The following is a 21,952-nucleotide window of genomic DNA, read 5'->3' on the forward strand; positions in this document are numbered from 1 at the left end:
TATCTCATGGTGAAAAAAATATACCTTAGATGTGGATTGTATGCCATATAGTAGCAGACTTTTTCATATTATGCATTAGAACTTGGAAGCAGGTTGCTTCTCAGTATAATGTCCTATCTTTCAAAAGGAAGGGTAATGATCATATTCCCTAGTTGAAACGAAAATTTAAAACATTTTTGTTAATAGTATAATCATCACCCGAATTAGACCACAGTTCTTGCTGATGCTCCAGTCGTAAATGACATCAAACACTTCAACGTGACAACGACTAACAATCACATATATTAAACTTACCGTCAATGGAAACTCCATGAACTGGATATAGTAGACCCCTAATTGAATAAATAAAAACAAAAATAATTTATTGTATCATTACATAATAACATATCAATACAGTAGACTATACAAACAGAACACAGAAATCAGATTGTTTTTGAATTTCACACGTTCTGAACAATTGACTTTAAGATGAACAACTGTAATTCAACACAAAAACAACAATTCCTTATTGTATGGTTACATAAGACGCCTATGGTCTGCTACCTATATACTTCAACAAATACAAGCAAAATAGATGACACCATTTACATGCAAGTTCGTAGATTACCAAATCTGCTTGCCGAATTCAAACCAAGTTATTAGGTCCCGACTTCAAACCAAGTTATTAGATCCCAGGAAAAAAGATACATTGCTTGCTCTGATCATGACTGTGACAGGCTGCTGAAGATGCGCTTCAAACTTGGGCATGCCACGCGTAATTTCCCCATGCTCAACGGACATATCTGTTAACCACCATAAAAAGCCAATATTAGGTTCCATTATAAAAGGGTTTTCTTTTAAAAAAACATCATAGCACCATATATATGTGTGTGTGTGTGTGTGCGAGAGAGAGAGAGAGGGTTGAAGTTTATGCCCTACCTTGGGACAAAAACGAACGTCAAGAGTCTCCAGCATGCTACATTTTGATATGGCAGCTTCCACTGCTGCTTCATCAATGTTGCAAGACTAATAAAAAGTCCCAGCAAGAAAAAAAGATTAGTTAACAGCAGTAAACGGAAGCAGTTTGCAGTCCTTCACAACAATGGCTGGTGAAAAGATACAGCCAAACCAAAATTCGGGAAAAAATACATATAAAATAAATATACACCTTACCGATGAATATTACATGAAAAAAATATTAAAATAAAATGTAAAGGAAATGGTGAAAAGAGATCTCACATATAAGGAACGAAATGCATACCTGAAGAAAGAGACTAGTCAGTTTAGGACAGTCAAGCTTCAAAACTTCCAAAGAACAACAATTGCTGAATAAAAGACAGAAATGTTAGGCAGAGAAAACAGCATAAAAATCAAGTACTAGTCATACAAAGATTTTTTAAACAAAATACCTCAAATTAAGAAAACAGAGGTTGTAACAAGCAACATCAACGTCCTTCAAATTTGCAGACAGAGAAAGGTTTAATGACGACAAATGGAAACAACGTGCTGCTGGTGGAATGAGAACTTTCCTAATATTTGGACAACCTACACAGTTGAGGTTCTGCAGTAAACGGTTTCGTTTCTCAATTGGCTCAAGGGCATTTTCAGGTGCAAACATGGCAGATGGGACAGAAATACTAGACAATTCAGAAGGCTGCCCACCACTACTACCCCAATTCAGGTCATGCATATTCACACAGCCATTCAAGCTCACATGAGTTAAGTGTGTACAGAAAGAAAGAAGCTCCTCAATAGCAGACTGACATAGGGTTCCATAAGACAAATCCAGTTCCTGGAGAGCTGGAAGAGCCCCTTCCTTGTAAAGAGCCTCCAGGGATGAGTCAGATAAATACTTGCATGCTTGTAATTTTAACACCTGGGAGAACACGAGGAAAAATAAGAAAAAAAGGTCATAAACAGCTGTTGAATGCAGAAATGTGACACGTTGCCCAAGGTTCACATAATTTAATTTCATATAAAGAAACGTGACACATGCTGTTGAATGAACATAAAATATTATATGGTAAGGAGGAACAGCATGCTCCATGTTACAAAAAATTCAAGCAAAGTATGGGTTGTAAAAATTACCTTCAGTTTCATACAAGACTCAAAAACTGGCTTCAAGTTCATCAAGAAAGTGTATGACAAATCAAGCAGAGTCAAATTTGGAAGCCAGCACAAAGAGTAGAGTCCATCAGAACCAACAGAAGGGCATGACATCAAAATTAAAGACTCAATCAGCGGGCATGAAGCAGCTGTTGCAGACAAGCAATCATCCCTAAGTTGACTGCATGTGCAAAATTAAAACCGGTTTTAGTTTGGCAGGGTGGGGGGAACGAGGACATGAAGGTATAATAAAGTAAAGAACATAACCTGCAAAAGGAAGCGTCCAAAGATGTTAAGAGTGGACAATTAATGGATGCTTCTGATAATACACCACATCCCTTTAACTCAAGCTGCACCATGTTTGGCGCTTCGATACTGAGTGCATTCAATTTAGGACAAATTCCCAAATTGAGTGATCTAAGACCAACCTGAAGAAATGGATGAGAAAAGGATTCAGTTTTCCATTGGCTGAGTAATCATTACACAAATTTTTTATTTAAATAAGCAACAATCATGCATATTGCAGAACTTGCGTTCTAAAATTTATAAATTTCTTAAAAATCTTATCACTTCTGCTCTCATATCTAAAAATTAAATGCTCAAAGAAAAGAAAGAATCAATAATTCGAACACACATACTCAGCAGCAGAATCAACTTTACAATCATTCTCACTTACTGGACAAAATGCTGCTCTTTCAAGATGATCACAACCATCTAAAGTAACTTGTTCAAGATAGGGACATGTCAGTTCGAGAGAAGTGATTGCCCGGCAACCAACAAGTGAAAGACTGACTAAAGAAGTGCTGCTGAATCGCACTGCCGTTAAGCTCTGGATGAAAGAAAAAAAAAAAAAAGCGTCATGTCAGCTAAACAGAGAATGCATCAAAACCCATCAAAGATAACACTTCGTAAGTAATTATAACACTGATATAAATCATTCAGTAAAATAGGATGATTCAACCCTCCTGGAACAACAATTCAAGCATCCGCAAATATATAACAATCACAGATTTCTTTTCTTCACATGCCACTATAACATTCACAGAATGACCAAAAGGTTATATATATTTGTCGACAATACAGTTTCAACTAACTCGTTGATGGCATCAATTTACAGGGTCATTGTGAGAATACGTCAAAGAATGTCAAAATACCAAGGCCTCTATCAATCCACGTGCTAGCATATCAATTCTCAACAATATTAATTCAGCTAAGGAGAAGAGACAAATCCACAAACCTCACAGTTTTCAAGAACTAAAGTTTTAAGCATAGGGCATCCACCACCATCACTGAAAACATCACATATAGAATTTGTTAAAGATTCACAGTCTGTAAGGTCCACTTCTTGTAAAAATTGGCATTGCAGTGCCAACGTTGTTAAGCTCTCTTGCTTCTGCAATGCTAGTTTCTGCAAGTCCAAAAGATTACTCATTCAGAATTACAAATGATCAAGACATTACACACAAGGAATCAGATTGTGACATCAAAATACATACTTGAAGTGAATTTGAGGTGATGTTGATACGGTGGAGCACAGAGCAATTAGACACCGTTATAGATGACAGCATGATACTTCGCAAATTCAGATCAGCAAATCTGTAAAAGAATTACAATTTTAAAAAAATAATAATAAATAAACAAATAGTCATCTCCAAGGGGGGTATATTTCCGCTTTGATTTTTTTTTTTTTGGAGGGGAGGGGAGGGAGGATGAAATGGAAGTGTAAAAGCATACTTGCGACAATGTACTAGTCTAATATTCTGCAAGCGTGGCAGATCCAAGGACACAGAGGTCAATAGGCTGCAATTGTCGAGCTCCAAAACCTGCAACAAGTAATTATTTCAGATTAAATTGTTCAAAGCATGTAATGAGATGGCACAGACATTATCAATATCTGACACAAGATTCAAACCTCCAGCATATAACTATGAGATATTGCAGCCATTGAAGCGGAAGTGATGCCCTCACAACTGTGAAGCTTAAGAACTGTCAACATTGGCAGTCTTACAGACTTCCAAAAAAACAAGGAAGCATGTCAAATAAAAATTTATCTAAATATTACTAAAACGAAGAGGGTGAAAACCTATAAAGCCTAACCTCTAGGGATATATTTGGACAGTATGATGCATTGAGAACATGGAGATTAGCACAAGTTAGTGCTATCTCACGTAGTGTTTCATCACTAACACATGAACAATTTGACATATCCAGAGACTCTAATTGAGGACATGAAGTTGCTGCTGAACGAATTGCAGCATCTGAAAGCTTGTGGCAAGAACCTATATCAAGGTCGTGCAAAAGAGGGCTATTAAGAACAGCCTGTGCCATGTTACTGCGCTTCAAAGACAGAGTTTCAAGTTGTGGACACCTACAAAAGGACAGATTTAGCACACAACTTTAACCAAATTGATAGCAAGTGACAGTCAAGTTAAGAGATCATCCAAACTTTTTCACCTGATTGATATGCGCATAACACGACATTTTGTTAGTTGAAGGTGACGCAGTCTATCATGGTTTATAGCTATCTCCTGGATACCATTACCAAGAGTAGCATCATTCACAGTCAAACTTTTCAACATTTGACAATCTGCTAAGGAATGGAAAAATATGTCCCCTATTTGCCCTTTCCCCAGGGTTAAAGCTTCAAGATTCCTGAGAAAAAATAAGATATGTAAACAAGAAAATACACAAGGCTTAAGCACCAATCATAGGATACATACCTGAGAATAAGTAAAGCAATTTACCTTAATGAAGAGGTTGCTTTCATGACAAGCAAGTGAATAGCAGGCGTACCAGAAATGTTCAATTCTGTGGCATTTGGATACCGCCAACATATATCCTCAACTGTAATTTCATATAACAGTAATTAGTACCCAATTGTTTATCTAGAATAAAAAATATAAAATGACCCAAACTATAATAAAATTAGTCATACAAATGTTGAAGACTTTTACTAAAATTCACACACTTCCATCACAATTTACAAATTCAAACTATAACTGATAAATCCACATTACAATATACACTTCACAAATGCATCATCCATGCCTGAACTAGCACAGAACACCAGCAGCACAAGCCACATGAAACACACCACCAAAAATATGAGAAACATGAAATATTTGGGAGGGGGAGGAAGACAGACTTTGACCCCAAACACATCAATGACCACTAGTTTGACAAACTCTCCAGTTACTTGGCACAACTATATCTTTAATTTTTGTATTTTAGAAAACAGATTCAGCAGTAAACCACAAAAATAAAGTAAAACTTACATTGTTCAACAGATATGTTCCGATTCTCAAAATCCAAACACCTCCAGAAATCTTCATGAGCACTAGCAGCTCGCCACTGCCTGCAGACTATTGCAGCTCGGCAAAGATTATTGTGGTCCAAGAAAGAGAAAACCTGAAAACAAGCAGAATTGGAAAGAAAAATAACATTGTTAGCATCAAAAATTTATATCAGCTCCTTGAATCAAATACACATATACACGAAGTAATGCTTACCATATGCAATAGATCATCTGTAAGATCCATCCGAACTACTAACTCTTCTGTTTTTGAAGTGCCACCCTTATCTCCTTCATCATCTTTCCCACTTCCAGAATCAAAAGGATTGTCCTCACCACCATTATTCAGTGCAAAATTATGAATACAACTCTCGCTCTTATGTGGGGCATTAGAGCCCTGACCTATTCCGTAGTCTCTGTCTGCAGAGGTACTGGAGTTTCCAGCACCTGAAGACATTGCCATTGCGTAATGGAAATCACTGCAACAGATAGTGTCAAAGACAATAATAAGTATATGAGACAATGTAGCACACATTAAGTCAAAAATACACTTTACATTATAAAACATTATGTCAGATAAATCTGCACCTGCATCATCAATCTAAATCAGATATATATATGTATATATGACACTACATGTTAAACAGCTTACTTCTCATGTTTTCATAAAAGGTGAAACATTTATGCAAATCAAAAGGGAATGACTAATAATGGTTGGACTCGTCACTTCTTTTATCCTATAACAGAACAACAATCATGAATTTGATAACCAAAGAATGCACAATTGTGACATAAAACACTACTTCTCATTAAAAACGATAGTTCTAGTGTAATCACCATATCAAACCATATCTTCTATACATGCCTAGTGTAATCACCCTTCTGAATTTAATGTGTATTGTTCATTTAACTGATTGCTCATGTAAGAGTAATGAAACAAATTGATTCAGGTATAGGAGACATGCAAGTCCCCATCACCTTCATTGAAGCATTGAACATAAAGCACCACAGATTGTTCCATACCAACTGTGGATGCACTTCCGATGGTTTGTTCGAAAAATATGGTACCTACCCACATAATCTCATTGTGATAATAACTCGTGTTCCTAAGGCCCCAATCAGAATCAAAACACATAAATAGCCACCCAGTAGCCACTAAGGTTCAAATTCGAGTAAGCCCTATAGCAAATTACCTAAAACTTAACAATCGAGCAAAATTCGACGCCCAGGGAAAAGATTACAAAGAGACAAATAGAGAGTGAGAACTCACGGAGAAAAGGCATGAACTTTGGCTCTCTTATGGTGTGAATCGTGATCACCATCAACTGCGGTGGCAGCCGAGCTACTCTCGCCAACGAACTGCCGAATAGGAGTCCTAATCGCAGCCCTCAACGTGGCAAGAGCGCCAACACAAACCGACTCGTCCCAATGCGCACCACCACGCATTGCTTGGACCATCCCCTCAAACAATCTCATGTGGTCGTCACGGTCACGGCCATTGGCCACCAGCCCTAAACGTTGAACGCCGCCGCCGCCACCCACGGATTCCTCGCCATTTTCAATAACGCCCCCCTCGGAGTTGCCCTCATTTTCGAAATTGCCCTCCTTCATGACAGCCTCGACCTCTTTATCTTCTTCCTTCATGATAGCCTCGACCGCCTCTTTATCTTCCTCTTCTCCTGGTTCGTCTTCTTGGTTGAAGCATAGGCAGCACCAAATCTTCATGCACCCGGAGGGCAAAAGATCAGAACTTTGCAAACCCTAAGTCAAGATCCGATACATTTCTATTCCCTCCCAACTCCGGCCCCAAAATTGAACCCTAATTGCGACAGAACGCGATGGAAAATTTTCTGAAACCCTAGAAATGAGACCGAGGATTCGATTTTCTTAAATTTGAATTATTCAACATAATACACAAGAATTGATATCGATATGTACAGAAATATACAAATTGCATTAAAGAAAAAGAGAGACTTGATGGATCTGGAGGGGATCCTGAGAGGTGATTTGCCGAGGACGATTTTATGGTAGCTTCGAACTCCTCATATAATCTCTCTGTGTGTACTTTCTACTCTGAACGGAAATGCAGGTCTGCAATAGAGTCTACCTATTAAAAAAAAAGTACAGCAAAACTATATATAATATATAATATACGACGCCGTTCTTCTTTTATTTCACTTTTAGACTTTTTTTTTTTTTAATTTCCACTGTCTTTCACTATTGGTTTTGCTTTTCCCTGATTTAAAAGATTTTATTTTGCGTTCCATTTCTCTATAAGGAAAGCTCAGAATTCTATCCGGGAAATACTCAATAAAACATTTATGTTTTTCTAAACAAAAAAAAAAAAAAAACAGAATAATACTCCTACAATGATTTTCATTATTTAAAAAACAAGTGAAATATACAACAAAATAATTTTACAAATCTGTTTTGAGAAATTCCAACATCAAACTTCTTGACAAGAAATATTACTACACCAATAAATAATTAGTTCTTTTACGAAAGAGACAAAGACCCGTGTTATAACCCCCTTGATTTAACTAATCATTTTTTTTCTCATGAAAAAACTTATACTTTTTTAATTGTACCAATAAAACTAATTTTGAATTAATATCAGTACAATAAATAATAAATCATAATTAAGGATTACTTTTGTTTCACTTTGTCTTATAGAATAAAATCAAACTCATAACACATCATAATCTTGACTTTTAGTGTCAATAATTTTATTTCTCTACCTTATTGGCTTATGAGTTATATGCATCTCATATATAAATGTTCATAATACCTTTTTAGAAATGATTATATGACTTATACATGGAATATTATGGATTACATAAATTTATTATTCGTATATCGTATTTTACATTGTTATAAAAAAAAAAATTGAATTTTTCATTTCTTTTTGAAGTTCTTGTTTGGTAATGCCCCTAGGTATGGGTTAAGTCGTTTTCCATGCTTTTTTTTGTTTGGGCCAACAGGCGTTTTCCATGCTTATTGAAATATAATTACCAGTTTTAGAAATGATCCAAATTCCTTGCTTATTATTTTTATTTTAAATATTAATGGGCTTATTTTAGAAGACGTTATTATTCTTTAAAATGTAATTAATCTGAAATTTGATAATTAAGAATGATTAGGCATTTGGCAATGCGGGGGGGCCTTTGACATCAGACAATAGACAGTGTCATCAACTTCCAAATAGGGGGGAACAGGTGGGTCCCATGTAATCAGTCAATGGTGACAAAAAGATGTTGGTAAACCCGTAAGTCCATAAATCCTTCAACAACGCCTAAAGCTTGTCCATCTACATGGTCGACACCATTCACAGTTGTAGTTCAAATGCACTTGAATTTGAACCCTCTTCTGGTTTAAGGCCCTACTTATAGAACTGAAGATGTTTTTTTGCCGCACATTGTCAAAACTGGTTTTTTTTTTTTTTTTGGGCCAAAGGTTATCAAATTGTTAATGTAAAATATTGACTATGTACGACTAAAAAAGATTTTGACCATATGAAATTATGTCTGGATGTACATTTTTTATTTATAAATAATACAATATGTTACACAATAACATATTTTTCAATAAGACATTTGTGCCATATGTATAATGCAATCTCTAATAATACACTGACATGTATGCTTATTTCAAGTAAAATTTACAATTTAAAGTAAACAGATATATAACGTTGTAGCATTGAACGATACTACATACGTGAGCAAACAGCCCTACTCAAGAATTTCTCATACACTACTACCACATTATAAATTTATAAACAATGGCTGTCTAAGTAGATTTACTGATTAATCACCAAAAAAGAAATGGGTTTAGTGATTAATATGTGCTATTATATGATTTCCACAATGGGGCCAGCCCATGTCTCTCCATCACTATGTCCTCCTCAAAAAGCCTTTTATCTCAATTTTGGGCCTATATGCATATATCTATATCCGATATGTCTGGGCTGGTCTAAAACTGCCCATGCGCTTGATATTGAGCTCGATCCAAGTTTGCCACACTTCACTAGCTGAACTTTGCACACCCCATGAACAAGTCTTAACTCTTAAACCATAACTTTCTGAAATGATTACTTAAAGCCAAATTTCGATTTCAACACCCAAAGAAAAAACAAAACTTTTTTTGTATTTTTATTTCAAATCACACTGAGGAGCTAGAGAGATTTGAACTTAAGAATTAACCACATTATGGAGAATTGGAGATGGAGAGTGCTGCAAAGTGATGGACCTTTTACAGTCTTACTAGCACACAACCGCGCATAGTAACTCATTAAACAAGTTTCCCTAGAAAATAATCAATAATAGTGGAGATTAAGATCTAATTCTTCTAAAATGTAGATTAATACTACAATTACATCACGTGCATGCTTAAAGGTAAGTAGGTAACTGGTTCAAGTGTGAATGATTTTTCTTTTGTCTTATTTACTTTAATTTTGGGAAGGAGTGCTACAAATTCATCGAAGGAACCAAAATATGTGTGACATTATTGAATATCTCATAAATATTCTTTAAATGGACACCACACATGTCATGCAGACGATTTTTAATTTTTAAACGTTGATAAGTTCATTTTTCCACTATTGTAATATAAATATATTATCTACTATTAAATGCATTTATATAATTATATGATATACGGCACATGTTATCTCAATTCCCAGCCATGATTTAGCCTCCACCAACTCAATGACTTCATTGCCTCATCTTTCAAATATTGCAGCTTTTACATTCAAACCTTCTATGGAACTTAAGGCACTGTTTGGTATCCAATTCAAAAAATAAAATAAAAAACATGGATCTATTTTTTAAATATGAGATTTTAAATTCAGTTTTTAAAATTTGAAAACTTGTTTGGTATGGAACTTAAAAATTGTTTTAAAATTTTAAAATATTTGAAAACTTGTTTGGTTGATATTTTTTAAAATAAATTTTTTTTTTCCAATATGTTGTTTGTATAAGGATTTAGGCTTTAAAGTTTGAACTTAAGACTCAATACCTAACTCTCGAGACCCAAGATTTGAGAACCAGGGCCCGGAATCCCGGACCTGAGACCCGATACTCTATACACAAGGTTCGTAACCTAAGATTGATAACAAAATTTTAGAGTACAAATTCAAGAATCATTCAAAATAATAAAGAGTTTACTTCAAATTAACACAAATTCAAGAATCATTCTAAACGCTTTTTGAATACAAAAAACCCTTTTTGAATAGGGTACCAAACGCAGCCTAAGATTTACAACCAAGTACCAACCAAGGAAATAAATTTCGTTTTTTTAGAGTGTCGAAATCGAAACACATGTTTAATAAATTTTTAAAAATTTCGCCGAAATTTATCGAAATTTACCAAAATTTACAGAAATTGACAGAAATTTATCAAAATTTATCGAAATTTATCGAAATTATCGAAATTTTCATATTTTCTATTTTCTCCAACTTCAGAAATTCACCAAAAATAGCTCGAGACTCCAAATAATTCACCGAAAAATTCTACGAACTCGTATTGATGAGTACTAATTTCTAATAACCCCAAAATAGTCAAATTGCTTTCAAAAAAATTATGAAAAATCCTACTCTTATAATTTAATTCTGAAAAAAATAATAATCGTCAAATTCTTGAATTTTCATTTTCTAAAATTCATTTCCACACAACTAAGTTCTAGAACCACAACCAAAGATCTAAGTTAGTTAAAATAAATTTAAAGAAATTTCTAATTCCTTTAAACAAATTTGAAAAATTTAAGTAACAAAATTACCATAAGCCAAAATTTGGATTGTTACACTTAGTGAAGATAAAGCTTGGCTAAATAAGAGACACGGGAAAAAAGGAAGGAAAGATAAAAAATAAAAAAATGACTGAAGAGAGAGGCACGTGGAAAAAAAGTAAGGAAAGAGAAAAAAAAATGAGGGGGGGGGGGTTTGGGGCCTTTGGGCAATTGGAAAGAAGAAAAAAAGGTTTGAGATTTCTTTTAGTTATTTTAAACCTTAAACTTTAATACATTTATATATAAAAAAATAATTAAAAGTATCCTAAAGGGCTTAAAACCTAATATCCTAAAAAATATAGAGTATATAGGGTTTAATATATAGATTATAGAGTATAAAGAGTATTAGGGTATATAGAATATATAGAGTATTAGGGTTTAGATTTTAGTGTATAATTAAATTATACAGTATAAAGAATATACTACTTTTGTTTATTAATTATACTAATTTTATTTAACAGTATTTGTTTCAGCGCGCATTATATTAACCTTATATCACATGAAACCTACTATATAATTTGATTTCTTCAATGTTTTTTATTAATTTAGTAGATAATATGTTAAATAAATATATGGTAAAATTTTATTCAAAATTTTCGTATTTTGATAGCAATTTCCGTCATTTCCACCTAATTTATGTCGAAATTTAAAAATCTTCAAAATTTCCGTCGAAATTTTCATTGAAATTTCTTCGAAACTCGAAATTTTATTTTTTGGTACCAACTATGTAGTTTTGCATATATATAATTCACAATCAACGAGGAGATGTTTACAAGTACGCCACGTGCTTGCATGACACGTTTGCAAAGGACGTATACAATGCTTTAATTTGCATGGGATTATAATCGAGAAAAAGGGTCTCTTATTACTAGTTAGTAATTGGATGGCTTGCCTTTGGTGCAGCTTACAAGAAATCATGATCTTATAATTGCCTTCTAAAGCCAGATCTGGGAACCTACTCCATTTCGGCATTTCCACTTTTCACTACTTTTCATAAGAGAAAAAGAAAAGATGAAAATAAAGGAGAGAAGAAAAAGTACAAGAAGATAAAGAAACCGAGTAGATTTGATTTTCCTTAATTGAAACCAAACAAACAAGCAAAGCTCGAGGTTGTAAATAAGAACCCAATCGATAAGAGAAAAGTGAAAGCTAGCTTTTATGCATGGCATTGATCTTTTGCATGAAAAGAGAATCTGATGCCTAACTACACGCCTAATTAGCTACGCTTTTTTTATCTCTTTTTTGTGTGTGGAAAAAAGAGAACTGAGACCCTTTGCTGGCCAAGTTGAAGTCAAATCATCTCGAACTGATCATCACATCAAGGCCAGTTTATAAGATTATATCCTAGCTAGATAAGACATAAAATTGAACGGGCCAAATTAATTTATTAATTCACTTTTACTTATGTTATAACTCAAAAAAGGGGTAAAGCTAGGAAAAGCAAAAGCAGAAAAAGCTGGGCTTATCATGAGAATTTGTATAGGCTTAGCATGATAGTCATATCACTGACTTGTTCAGTTGTTGATAATACAACCATCCAATTTTTTTGGATTTATTTTCATTAATAGAAAAGGATCAAAATATAAATTTTGCTTAAAGTATTCCTTTACATTAAATGCACCAACAGCTTCTTTGACGAATGTCGATTGATAACAATGGTACTGACCCACCAGCAGAAACTAAGGAATTCTTTTTTTCTTAAGAAAAAAAAAAAATAGATGCCAACAAAATTACACTGTTCCCCAATAATGATCCTATTCTAATACGACGTCGTCTTGAGATTTAGGACTGAGAAATCCTTGTAAAAATTTTCTGGCCAGGAGCAAGGATGGCCATCGGATCAAAGCAGGTCTTCCTTTCGACAAATCTGGTCCATTGATTTCCAAAATGACGCTTCCATTCCTCCTGTGATCGGTAGTGAGGAAGGTACAACTTGAAATCGAACCCTTTCTTGGTGCAGTAGCGTATAATTTCCTGGTTCTGGGCCACCAGGGTTTCAAAGGAGGGACCTTTTGGGTATGGTGGAGTGAATCTCAGCAATGCCACGATGTAGAAGATTTCACTTTCTGGTAACGCCACAGATGTACGACTATCCCACCTGATAATCATATGTACAATAATTAATTCAATTAATTAGAACAATTATGGAAGTACCAACCAAAAGGGTATTTTCGTAAATGGCAAATTTGAAGTTGGAGCCAGACAAATTATGGTGTCACTACAAATCCCATTGGTCCATTAGAGGAATGCTTATCCTTGTCGTTTCTTAAATGGCATAAAGACTAACCGTGAACGTTACATCACATTGAAATCTCATTTTCCATATAAAGAAAAACTCTGCATAGACCAACATGCCCCTGTCCGGGCAAATTGACATCAGTGGACTAACTTACCAATGTACCCTTCGAGTTAATTAATTGGCATAGAAAATTATTCAAAAAAAAAAAAAAAACTATTCTACTCTGTTGTGGGACCCAATGTATCTTTGTCCCGCAACCGCAAAAGTACTCTTCTTCCAGTCTTCCTGCGTTTGCTTAATCGCTAACCCAGTCACAGCTCCACCAAACACCTAACATGACGTAAATGGCTAGACACTGAAAACAGCATGGGTTGCAGGATTTAGATGGTACAACCTTTGTGTTTCTGAAGCATATTACATGCACAAAAATGCATAATTTTCACATAATAGTGTATGGTATTTTTAACATATTTACTTTTCTACTCCTCTGAAATAATTTTATTGTATATCATTAGGTGGCAGTTTTTGGGTGACAGGGACGGTGGTACTCGCATGGATTTGTTGACACGTGTTAACATTGGAGGTGGACAGAGCAAACCTCGTCATCTCGCACTCACAGTAAGCTGAGGTTATCCAGTTTCCACGTGGCAGGAAAGCAAGGATCAAACAGTAAAGCTCAATTACGTAATTAAATTTTGATTTGATACTGTTTTTAAAATTGATAAAAATATTTTTAAATTAGTAAAAGCGTTAATAATTTAGTGAGAAAAAAAGAGGGCAAAACTTACTTGCTTCGCAGGAGAGGGTAGACGAGCATGGGCCCACCAATCCCGTCCTTGAGCATATTCTTGAACACCGCACGATCGAAATCAACGATGTCGGATTTGGACACGAAGAGGTTCAACCAGGGGTGAGGCGCGTTCCATATCCCGTTGGCCTTGGCGTGTTCCTCTGCGCGCTTCACACGCAATAAAAACTCACGGTAGCCCAGGTCCACTTGGAACTTCAACTGCTCAACGAATCCAAGGCCTCCAAGCAATCTGTTCACGCCCTACACAGGAATTAAGCAAATAACGTCAAACCACGGGGGCACACGCGTCATTCCGCCAGGCAAGGGACACACATTCATGATTTACAGATTCCAGAAAATGATGACTTTGGCCATTTGTGGAACTGTGGGGACCATGCCGTCAGCAAGATCTCAATCATCAACGCCTACTGACGCACTATTACTATTTTGTCCCCGGACCAGAGTGTCATTCCAGTAATTAAAACGCAACCGCAAGGGTTTTTGTGGTCCAGTACCATGTCAGAAAATCCAATGGAAGATAGTTAAGATACACTACAGTGTATTGTCAGTTTCAAGTTGAAGCAAGCGACGAAAGAAAACATCCTAGAAAAAAATAATATTTAATTATAATAACAATTTTTATGGAAAAAATGAAAAATAGAGACAATAATACGCTACAGAAAGTACACAGTGACGGGCGTAAAATACTGAATGATGGTTTGAGTGATGGTATGATGTTGAAGGGGGATAAGCCGTCCTCCATCGACGAACTTGGCACACGTGTAAGTGAGTTCAGAGTGGTTTTGACTTTTTCACTGTCCGGCGGACAGTTTGCGCGGGATGCACCAACTTAATCCAAGGTCAAAATCTTCGAGGGGGGTGGTCCACTTAGCAACTACCTAGGTCAAAACTCAGTCATCACCCCTCTAGTGGGACCCACACAAAACTGTACTTTGGATACCCACAGGCCACGGCACACACTCTCAGGGCCCGTAATGACGCAAAGTCGCAAACTATAGCCGGAGAAAAAAAGAAAAAAGATAAATAAACTTTGTAGTCATACATTAAACGGTCAGTAAGTTAGGGTCCAGCTTAATTATAATAGGCTGCGATGTATGAGATTATATTAAAGTTACCATATCAACAATTGAGGGGTGGTCAGTGTTCCGGTAGTGACGAGCCAGTTCGAGACAGTAGAGGACTGATCCAGTGGTTCGAGGAAGAAGGGTCGGGTCGAAGAACTGGTCCGGGTTGAGTGGCACCGAGGGTCGCCCGTCGGCCGGGTTATCACTGTTCACGAATGCGAAGCCTTCCACGTAGTCGAACGAGTCCTGACCCTGCTGCCGAGTCACTAGCAACTCGGCGTCCCGAGTGAATTCGTCGAACTCAGTGTACACCAGCCTTATCCATCTCACCTAATCAAATACAAAAACCCATAATTACGTGCCGTAAACGTGTCGTTCATGCACTCAATCGCACCCATAATTCTGGTTAGCAAAAGACAAATGTGGTGAAATTAATGTATCAATTTCATTTTTATTTTATTTAATTTGGGAAATCTGAAATGAATTAATACCAACCATGTCCGGGGCTGGTTGGAGCAAAACCCTAGCTCGGGTAATGATGCCGAACTGGCCGAGTCCGCCCAGCACCGCAAAGAAGAGCTCCGAGTTTTCGGTTACGGAGCAAACCACCGTTTCGCCTTTCCCCGTAACGACCTCTAACTCCGTTACGTTTGACGTTTGCGGACCGTAACGGAAAGCCTGACCGCTCACGCCAGCGTTCGAAAGCGTCCCGCCCACGGTCAAGCTGAGGTAATCGGTCCAGGACCGCGGGGCCATCCCGAACTCCGAAACGCAACGTTTCAACACGTCTTCCCATAATGCCCCTCCGGACACGTCAGCAGCACAAAGTGAGCCGCCGTCGCCGTTGTTCAGCCTCACCACTCGGAAATGCTCGTCTTTCGTGGACCGCATGTCGAGGACCAGCCCCCGATCCGCCATCGCCTGGCCGTTGATCGAGTGGCCGTTGCCGCGCGCCGCCACCGTCAGATTCGACGACCTCGCCGCCGCCTTGACTACACTTGCCACGTCATCGGCGCCGGTCGGCCTGATGAAGGCCAACGGCGTCAGCGAATTCATGCCGCCGAAATCTTTGTCGGCGGCTCCTCCGCCGCAGTCGATGGTGCCGTGGAGGTCGAGAGCCTTGCAGAGGGAGGAAACGCCGTCGTCTGGTGCTTCGGACGATGCGGTGTCGTTTTCTTGGACGAAATTACACTCCAAGTAAGCTAGCATCTTGTTGGGTGCCGGTAGGCGGTTTAGTGTTTGGGGTTTTGGTTTTTTGGTCTGGTAAACAAAAAAAAAGGGGCTCTGTTTGTTGTCTGTGTCAGACACTCTTCTTCTTCTTCTTCTAACGCTCTCGTTAAGTTGAGGTGGTTACGGTTTGGAGTTTACGTTTAAATAGCGCCTGATTCTCGTCACTCGCTCCTCACAGAAATTAAATTATAATAACCGAGTCTCAAAATTTTTAATTAAAATAATCAAATAAATTTTATGACGTCAGATACTACCCTCAATAATCCTGTTGACGTTGTGATCCTATGGACATCCTCTGTCTGCCACTTCCACATAATATTAAAAAAATCATTTTTGGAATTTTCACATTTCCATTTTTGTTTCAGGGTCTATATATGCTGATTACTAAATCAACTATTTTAGTGAGTTTTTTTTTTTTTTTTTTTTTCTTTTCTTTTTTGGGGGTCAATTTAGAGACCCCTCTAGTGTCTTCAAATTCAAGCATGTTTTTGGCCGTCCGGAGTCAAATTTTCATGCATATAAACATCTCTATTATCATTTCAAAATATATATATCACTTAAAAAAAATATAGACACATAAAATATATCCTCACAAAACAGATAACTTTATATTTATTATATGACTTTCATATATATATACACATTATAGAGAACTCTATAAGTAACTAAACTTGTAAATTTTCACATCATTAATAAGCCATCGTAGAAAAAATTTATACTTCTCATCTTGTTTTTATGCTTGAACTATATTAAATGCGTTGAATGATTTGGAGAACAATAATTAGTTATCATTGTAGTGATATTTTTTCACTTTATTAAAAGAGATTTCAAATTTAATTTCACTTGAATTTGAAAATTATATATTAGGGAAGGACAAACCAACCAAAGAGCCTATGCATGCTTCAGACCAATCTTTAATGTCAATATTTGATAAGGTAATTTTTGAAAATGCTTTCTTCTTCTTCTTCTTCTCTTTTTTTGTTTTGCAATTTTCAGTTTATATTATTAGAAAATAATAAGTTTCTTCCATATAAAAATTCATGGCCAAGAATGTCAACTCCTCAATTTTTTAATTAAATTAACGAAACTGAACTGGACTCTTTAACCATGCGAAGGGATGCATACGGTTTAGTGAGTGCTAGCTGCATTTAGAGGCAAAGATTTGTAGGCACTAGGCAGCTAGTAAAGGGTAAACATGATCATGACCAAGAGCCACTATTATAACAAAGTAAGGAACTCCACGAATGGTTTACTTTATTGTTAACTATAATTAAAAGAGAAAAAAGCCACGAAGCTAGCAATTATTTAATCATTTGCTTAATTAGTCTGCATTTGAGTACACCCATATATATTTAATTACTCAAACATTGTTTTTTTCATTCAAATGTTTGACATTGGAGTACCTATATATATTTAATACCACGCCTTCCTTAATACTTGTACACTATGACGGCTTTGCTACATGATATTATATATTATTAGGAGGCCTAGAAGGAGCGGTCGAATGAAGATTTATTAGATGAACTAGCCAGCTCCACTTGTTAGTTTATTAAGAAACAAAAAGTGAAACTAATATATTGATCAATAAATTTAAAAAGGTGGTTGAAATGGTTTTTCATATGACTAACCAGAAAGAAAGATTCAGGTTGCCCAACTTCTCTCTCTCTTTTCATTTGCATTATTTTTAAACAACAGCCAGATTCCAATCTCAGAATCCACCAATTCAACTTAGTTTTGGACAAAAAGAAATATTTGGTATTTGGTATATTCCAATGGCTGAACTTGAAACAAATGCATTTGTTGTGAAGGTACCATTTGTACGACCTCAAAGCGGCTACATGTTAAACCGTTAGAGGGAATGTTAATTAAGTCAATACCTAGTGTAATTTGTTTTTTTTTTAAGTCCAAATTACTTGAGGTAAAAGGTGTTTAGTATTCAGTAGCATATCATAGTACGTAGGATATAAAACATGTCTTCAATAAAACACACGATCCATGCCTATTCTTAATACATTGTACCTGGTAATTATATAGGATTATATGTTTATGCTACAAAAGCATGAAATTAACATAAGTTAGAAGAACCAATATAAATCTAAAGTCAACCTAAATAAGATATAGTATTATAGAAGTATAGCTGCAGGCCATTTATTGTGTGATTGTGAAACTTAAACTGAAGTGCAGTAGACTTAGAAGCAAATTTATTGTAATTAATTAAGAGAAAATTTCCCAAAACCAAAACAATTAAAGGTCAAATATTATTTTGTTCTGAATTAATATTTTTTTATGATTATGTCAAATGTCAAACCGACATCCTCTTTGAATACATTACTATTCGGAATGGCTGACAAATGTGGGTGTTTGTCCACTGATACTAATCCATATACTCACGTTCATCGATCATTTCTTTTATAGTTTTATACAAGTAAGTAAGTAGCCGGCTAGATATTGTTTAATTTCTAAAATCAATTATTCCATATATACTTTTATGTGATCAAACCTAAGTTGACATTTATAATTCCGGCCACTTCTATATCAAGACTCAATCAGTCACTCGAATTATTTTGGTTTTTTTTTTTTTTTCATTTTTAATTACTAGATCAATGAAAAAATAATTCAACGTGTAATGATATTATTGACCGACATGTTTATGTTTATAAGGTATAATATTAATAACATACACTTATATTTTAACATATATATTAGTTATACCACATAACAGTTTATACAAAATAATTTCTCTAATAATTTATAGTTGTTTATATAAACAACTATGTTTAGCAAACATTTATAACCCGAAAATTTCCTTTTCTTGCAGTAATAATTATAGACTAAACTCTGCCAAATGGCCATTATCTATTCTCTTGCAAAATCTTCTTTGTTTCTGTTTTTAGCTTAAGAAACGAAGATTGAAACCAAAAGATAAAAGGATAGTGTCTAGGTTTGCATGCAGAGGCAATTAGATAGAATAATATTTTGGGTCCATGTGATGCTGGGGATCTCTAGCATCTCCCCTTTTATGTCACCCTATGATATTCTTAACTTTGGCCCTTATGTAGTCGACAAAACCTCTGACTCCAAACGCCTATCGTACACCATTTAATCCGCCCCCACACCTATCATTTTGCCATATAAAACTTGCCACAATTTCCATGGCTGCTCAAACACAAATGATAACCCAAAACACAAAAATGAGAATCCGAGGCATATAAATAAATAACTTCATACAAGTATACAACACACACACACAAAATTAATTCCAATTCGGATAACTTTTCCAACCATGAAAAAAGATTTAATATAGATATGATTTTCTTTTTTTCATGATAAAGTAGGAAAGAGAGTAGTTGTTTACAGCTTAAAGAAAAAGGTAATGGGATTATTTAAGTGAAAGACTTACCTAGTTAATTATTATGGGCTGTTTATTATATTGCTTGTCGATTATTCCCCCACTTTTCTTTTTTCTTTTTTATTTTTCTAATAAATGGGCCATGGCTAGACCTCTCCTTCCCTTCCAAAATCTTTATTTTGATTTTTGATGAGTAAAATTCAGACCTCCCTTAAAAGTAAGTATAAAAATAAAAAATGAAAACTAATAATTAGGGTCGACTATTACAAATAACTGTACGAGTTCAAGAGACTATATTACAAATGCCATTATTTTTTTATTTGATTGATTATTAATTTACTATGCTAAATGAAAATTTGAGTGGATCGAACCAACTTTTTTGACCCGTCAAACCGGAAAAAAAAAAAAAAAAAAAACTTTTTCGACCTCACATTTACTCTCATTAAAGTGCGTTTCCTAATGTAGATAAGATATATATTTGTTCAAACGACTATTACAGCAATTTGTTATCATTATTTGGTCTTTTAAAGTGAAGGAACCAATCAGACAAAAAAAGAAAGAAAGTAAAAGAACCAAATTTTGTGTTCTCATTTGCTGCATGATTAAAGTGCGTGACTAGCTAGTATAGCTAGCAATCTGTCATTTCGACAGTACGTACTACTTAATTATGTGCCTATCTATGATTCCAAATTTCTAATTGAGTTGGATCCAGCCATGCAAATGAGACAATGGGAAGTGTTTTTTGAGATGGAAATATATTGCTAGGTTAAGGATCATTCAATTCAAAAGACCAATTTGTTAATTGACAATGGATAAATAGGTAAAGATAGTTATGAGACTCATGATATATAGGCTTATTCACGTCAATATTCCCTGAAAGTAATTTTGATTTTCAATTTATCCCTTGAAACTTGATTCCTCCCACTTTACCATCTGAATTTTACAAAATATCATATTTCGTCAAGTCCGTTACAAGTTCCGTCAAATAAGCTGACGTGACAGTTTATTAATCTTTCCACATAAACGCCACGTAGGCTTTTTTTACGGACTCATAGACAGACTTAATGTTGAGAGTAATGTGGAGCAATGTCCCACATCGGAAAACTAAGGCTTAGCATATGTGCTTATAAGTCTTGAGCCTCTCCACCCATTGCCAATTGGTTTTGGGTTGGATGCTCTAATTCTATCATGGTATCAGAGCTTGGTTATCCGCGTGTAAGGCCCAACGGTCACACGTGCTCCCACGTCACCCAATATAATTTGTTCACGTGTAAGGCTCAAAATATCGCCACACGTGCGGGGGCGTGTTGAGAGTAATGTGGAGCAATGTCCCACATCGGAAAACTAAGGCTTAGCATATGTGCTTATAAGTCTTGAGCCTCTCCACCCATTGCCAATTGGTTTTGGGTTGGATGCTCTAATTCTATCACTTAACACAATATGATATTTTGTAAAGTTTAAGGGGCAACCTGGGAGAAATGAAATTTCAGAGGACAAATTGAAAATCGAAATTATTTTCAAAGAGCATCGACGCGAATAAGCCTGATATATATTATAGTTTATCATGCAAAACTTACATTTCCGAGATCCCATATTACAACATATTTCTTCATGTGTGGTCGGACAAATCAAATGCATAGATGAATTATATGGATACAAAAGCTGGGAACACTTTGGTCATTCTAAACAATAACTAATAACGGTCATAAACTGCCGTTGGTCAAAGTTTTAGATACAAATGCAATCTTAACGCTTGATTTTCTTACGTAGTATCTTAAAATTTAACTTGTCTCTGTCTTGTTTGCTTAAATCTTGTCCCAGATATACTATGGATTCTGGGCTTAATAAATAACACTTATAAATAACATACAGTCCAACAATGTGTTTTAGACTTTTAGTACAATTTGTTAATTGTTACATAAATAATAACACTAAGCTCTTGCTTAATTTGCAGATTGAGACTCATTCAAGGGCGGCAGTATTTTATTCCTCCTTGGCTTATCTAAAAACTGAGTTTCTTCTTTGATGTAGACTCTAAATACTGTTCAATAACCTTGATACTGTGAACATTTTACTCCTATAAGGATGTGCTTTTCTGAAA

General features: G+C 35.5%; 2 protein-coding genes across 2 annotated transcripts; both read right to left on the bottom strand.

Annotated features, from left to right (window-relative positions):
* Nucleotides 1-296: 296 nt before the first annotated feature.
* On the bottom strand, nt 297-7,465 carry SLOMO (F-box family protein). The gene is made up of 18 exons (XM_086251653.1): nt 7,352-7,465; nt 6,648-7,235; nt 5,595-5,856; nt 5,361-5,493; nt 4,830-4,929; nt 4,540-4,737; nt 4,183-4,453; nt 3,998-4,096; nt 3,820-3,908; nt 3,582-3,681; nt 3,323-3,493; nt 2,762-2,914; nt 2,353-2,513; nt 2,068-2,266; nt 1,389-1,855; nt 1,241-1,304; nt 919-1,005; nt 297-782 (listed from the first exon to the last, which is right to left on the bottom strand). Exons 2-18 carry the CDS (start codon nt 7,100-7,102, stop codon nt 702-704), a joined length of 3,090 nt encoding a protein of 1,029 aa, XP_086107779.1. The 5' UTR covers nt 7,103-7,235; nt 7,352-7,465; the 3' UTR covers nt 297-701.
* Nucleotides 7,466-12,729: 5,264 nt separating this feature from the next.
* Nucleotides 12,730-16,626, bottom strand: CKX7 (cytokinin oxidase 7). The gene is made up of 4 exons (XM_086250494.1): nt 15,768-16,626; nt 15,324-15,602; nt 14,186-14,448; nt 12,730-13,256 (listed from the first exon to the last, which is right to left on the bottom strand). The coding sequence occupies exons 1-4, from the start codon at nt 16,479-16,481 to the stop codon at nt 12,941-12,943; spliced, it is 1,572 nt and encodes a 523-aa protein (XP_086106620.1). The 5' UTR covers nt 16,482-16,626; the 3' UTR covers nt 12,730-12,940.
* Between the last annotated feature and the right edge of the window lie 5,326 nt (nt 16,627-21,952).

This window comes from Dryas octopetala, chromosome 7 (genome assembly GCF_963921425.1).
Source record: "Dryas octopetala chromosome 7, drDryOcto1.1, whole genome shotgun sequence".
Lineage (NCBI taxonomy): Eukaryota > Viridiplantae > Streptophyta > Magnoliopsida > Rosales > Rosaceae > Dryas > Dryas octopetala.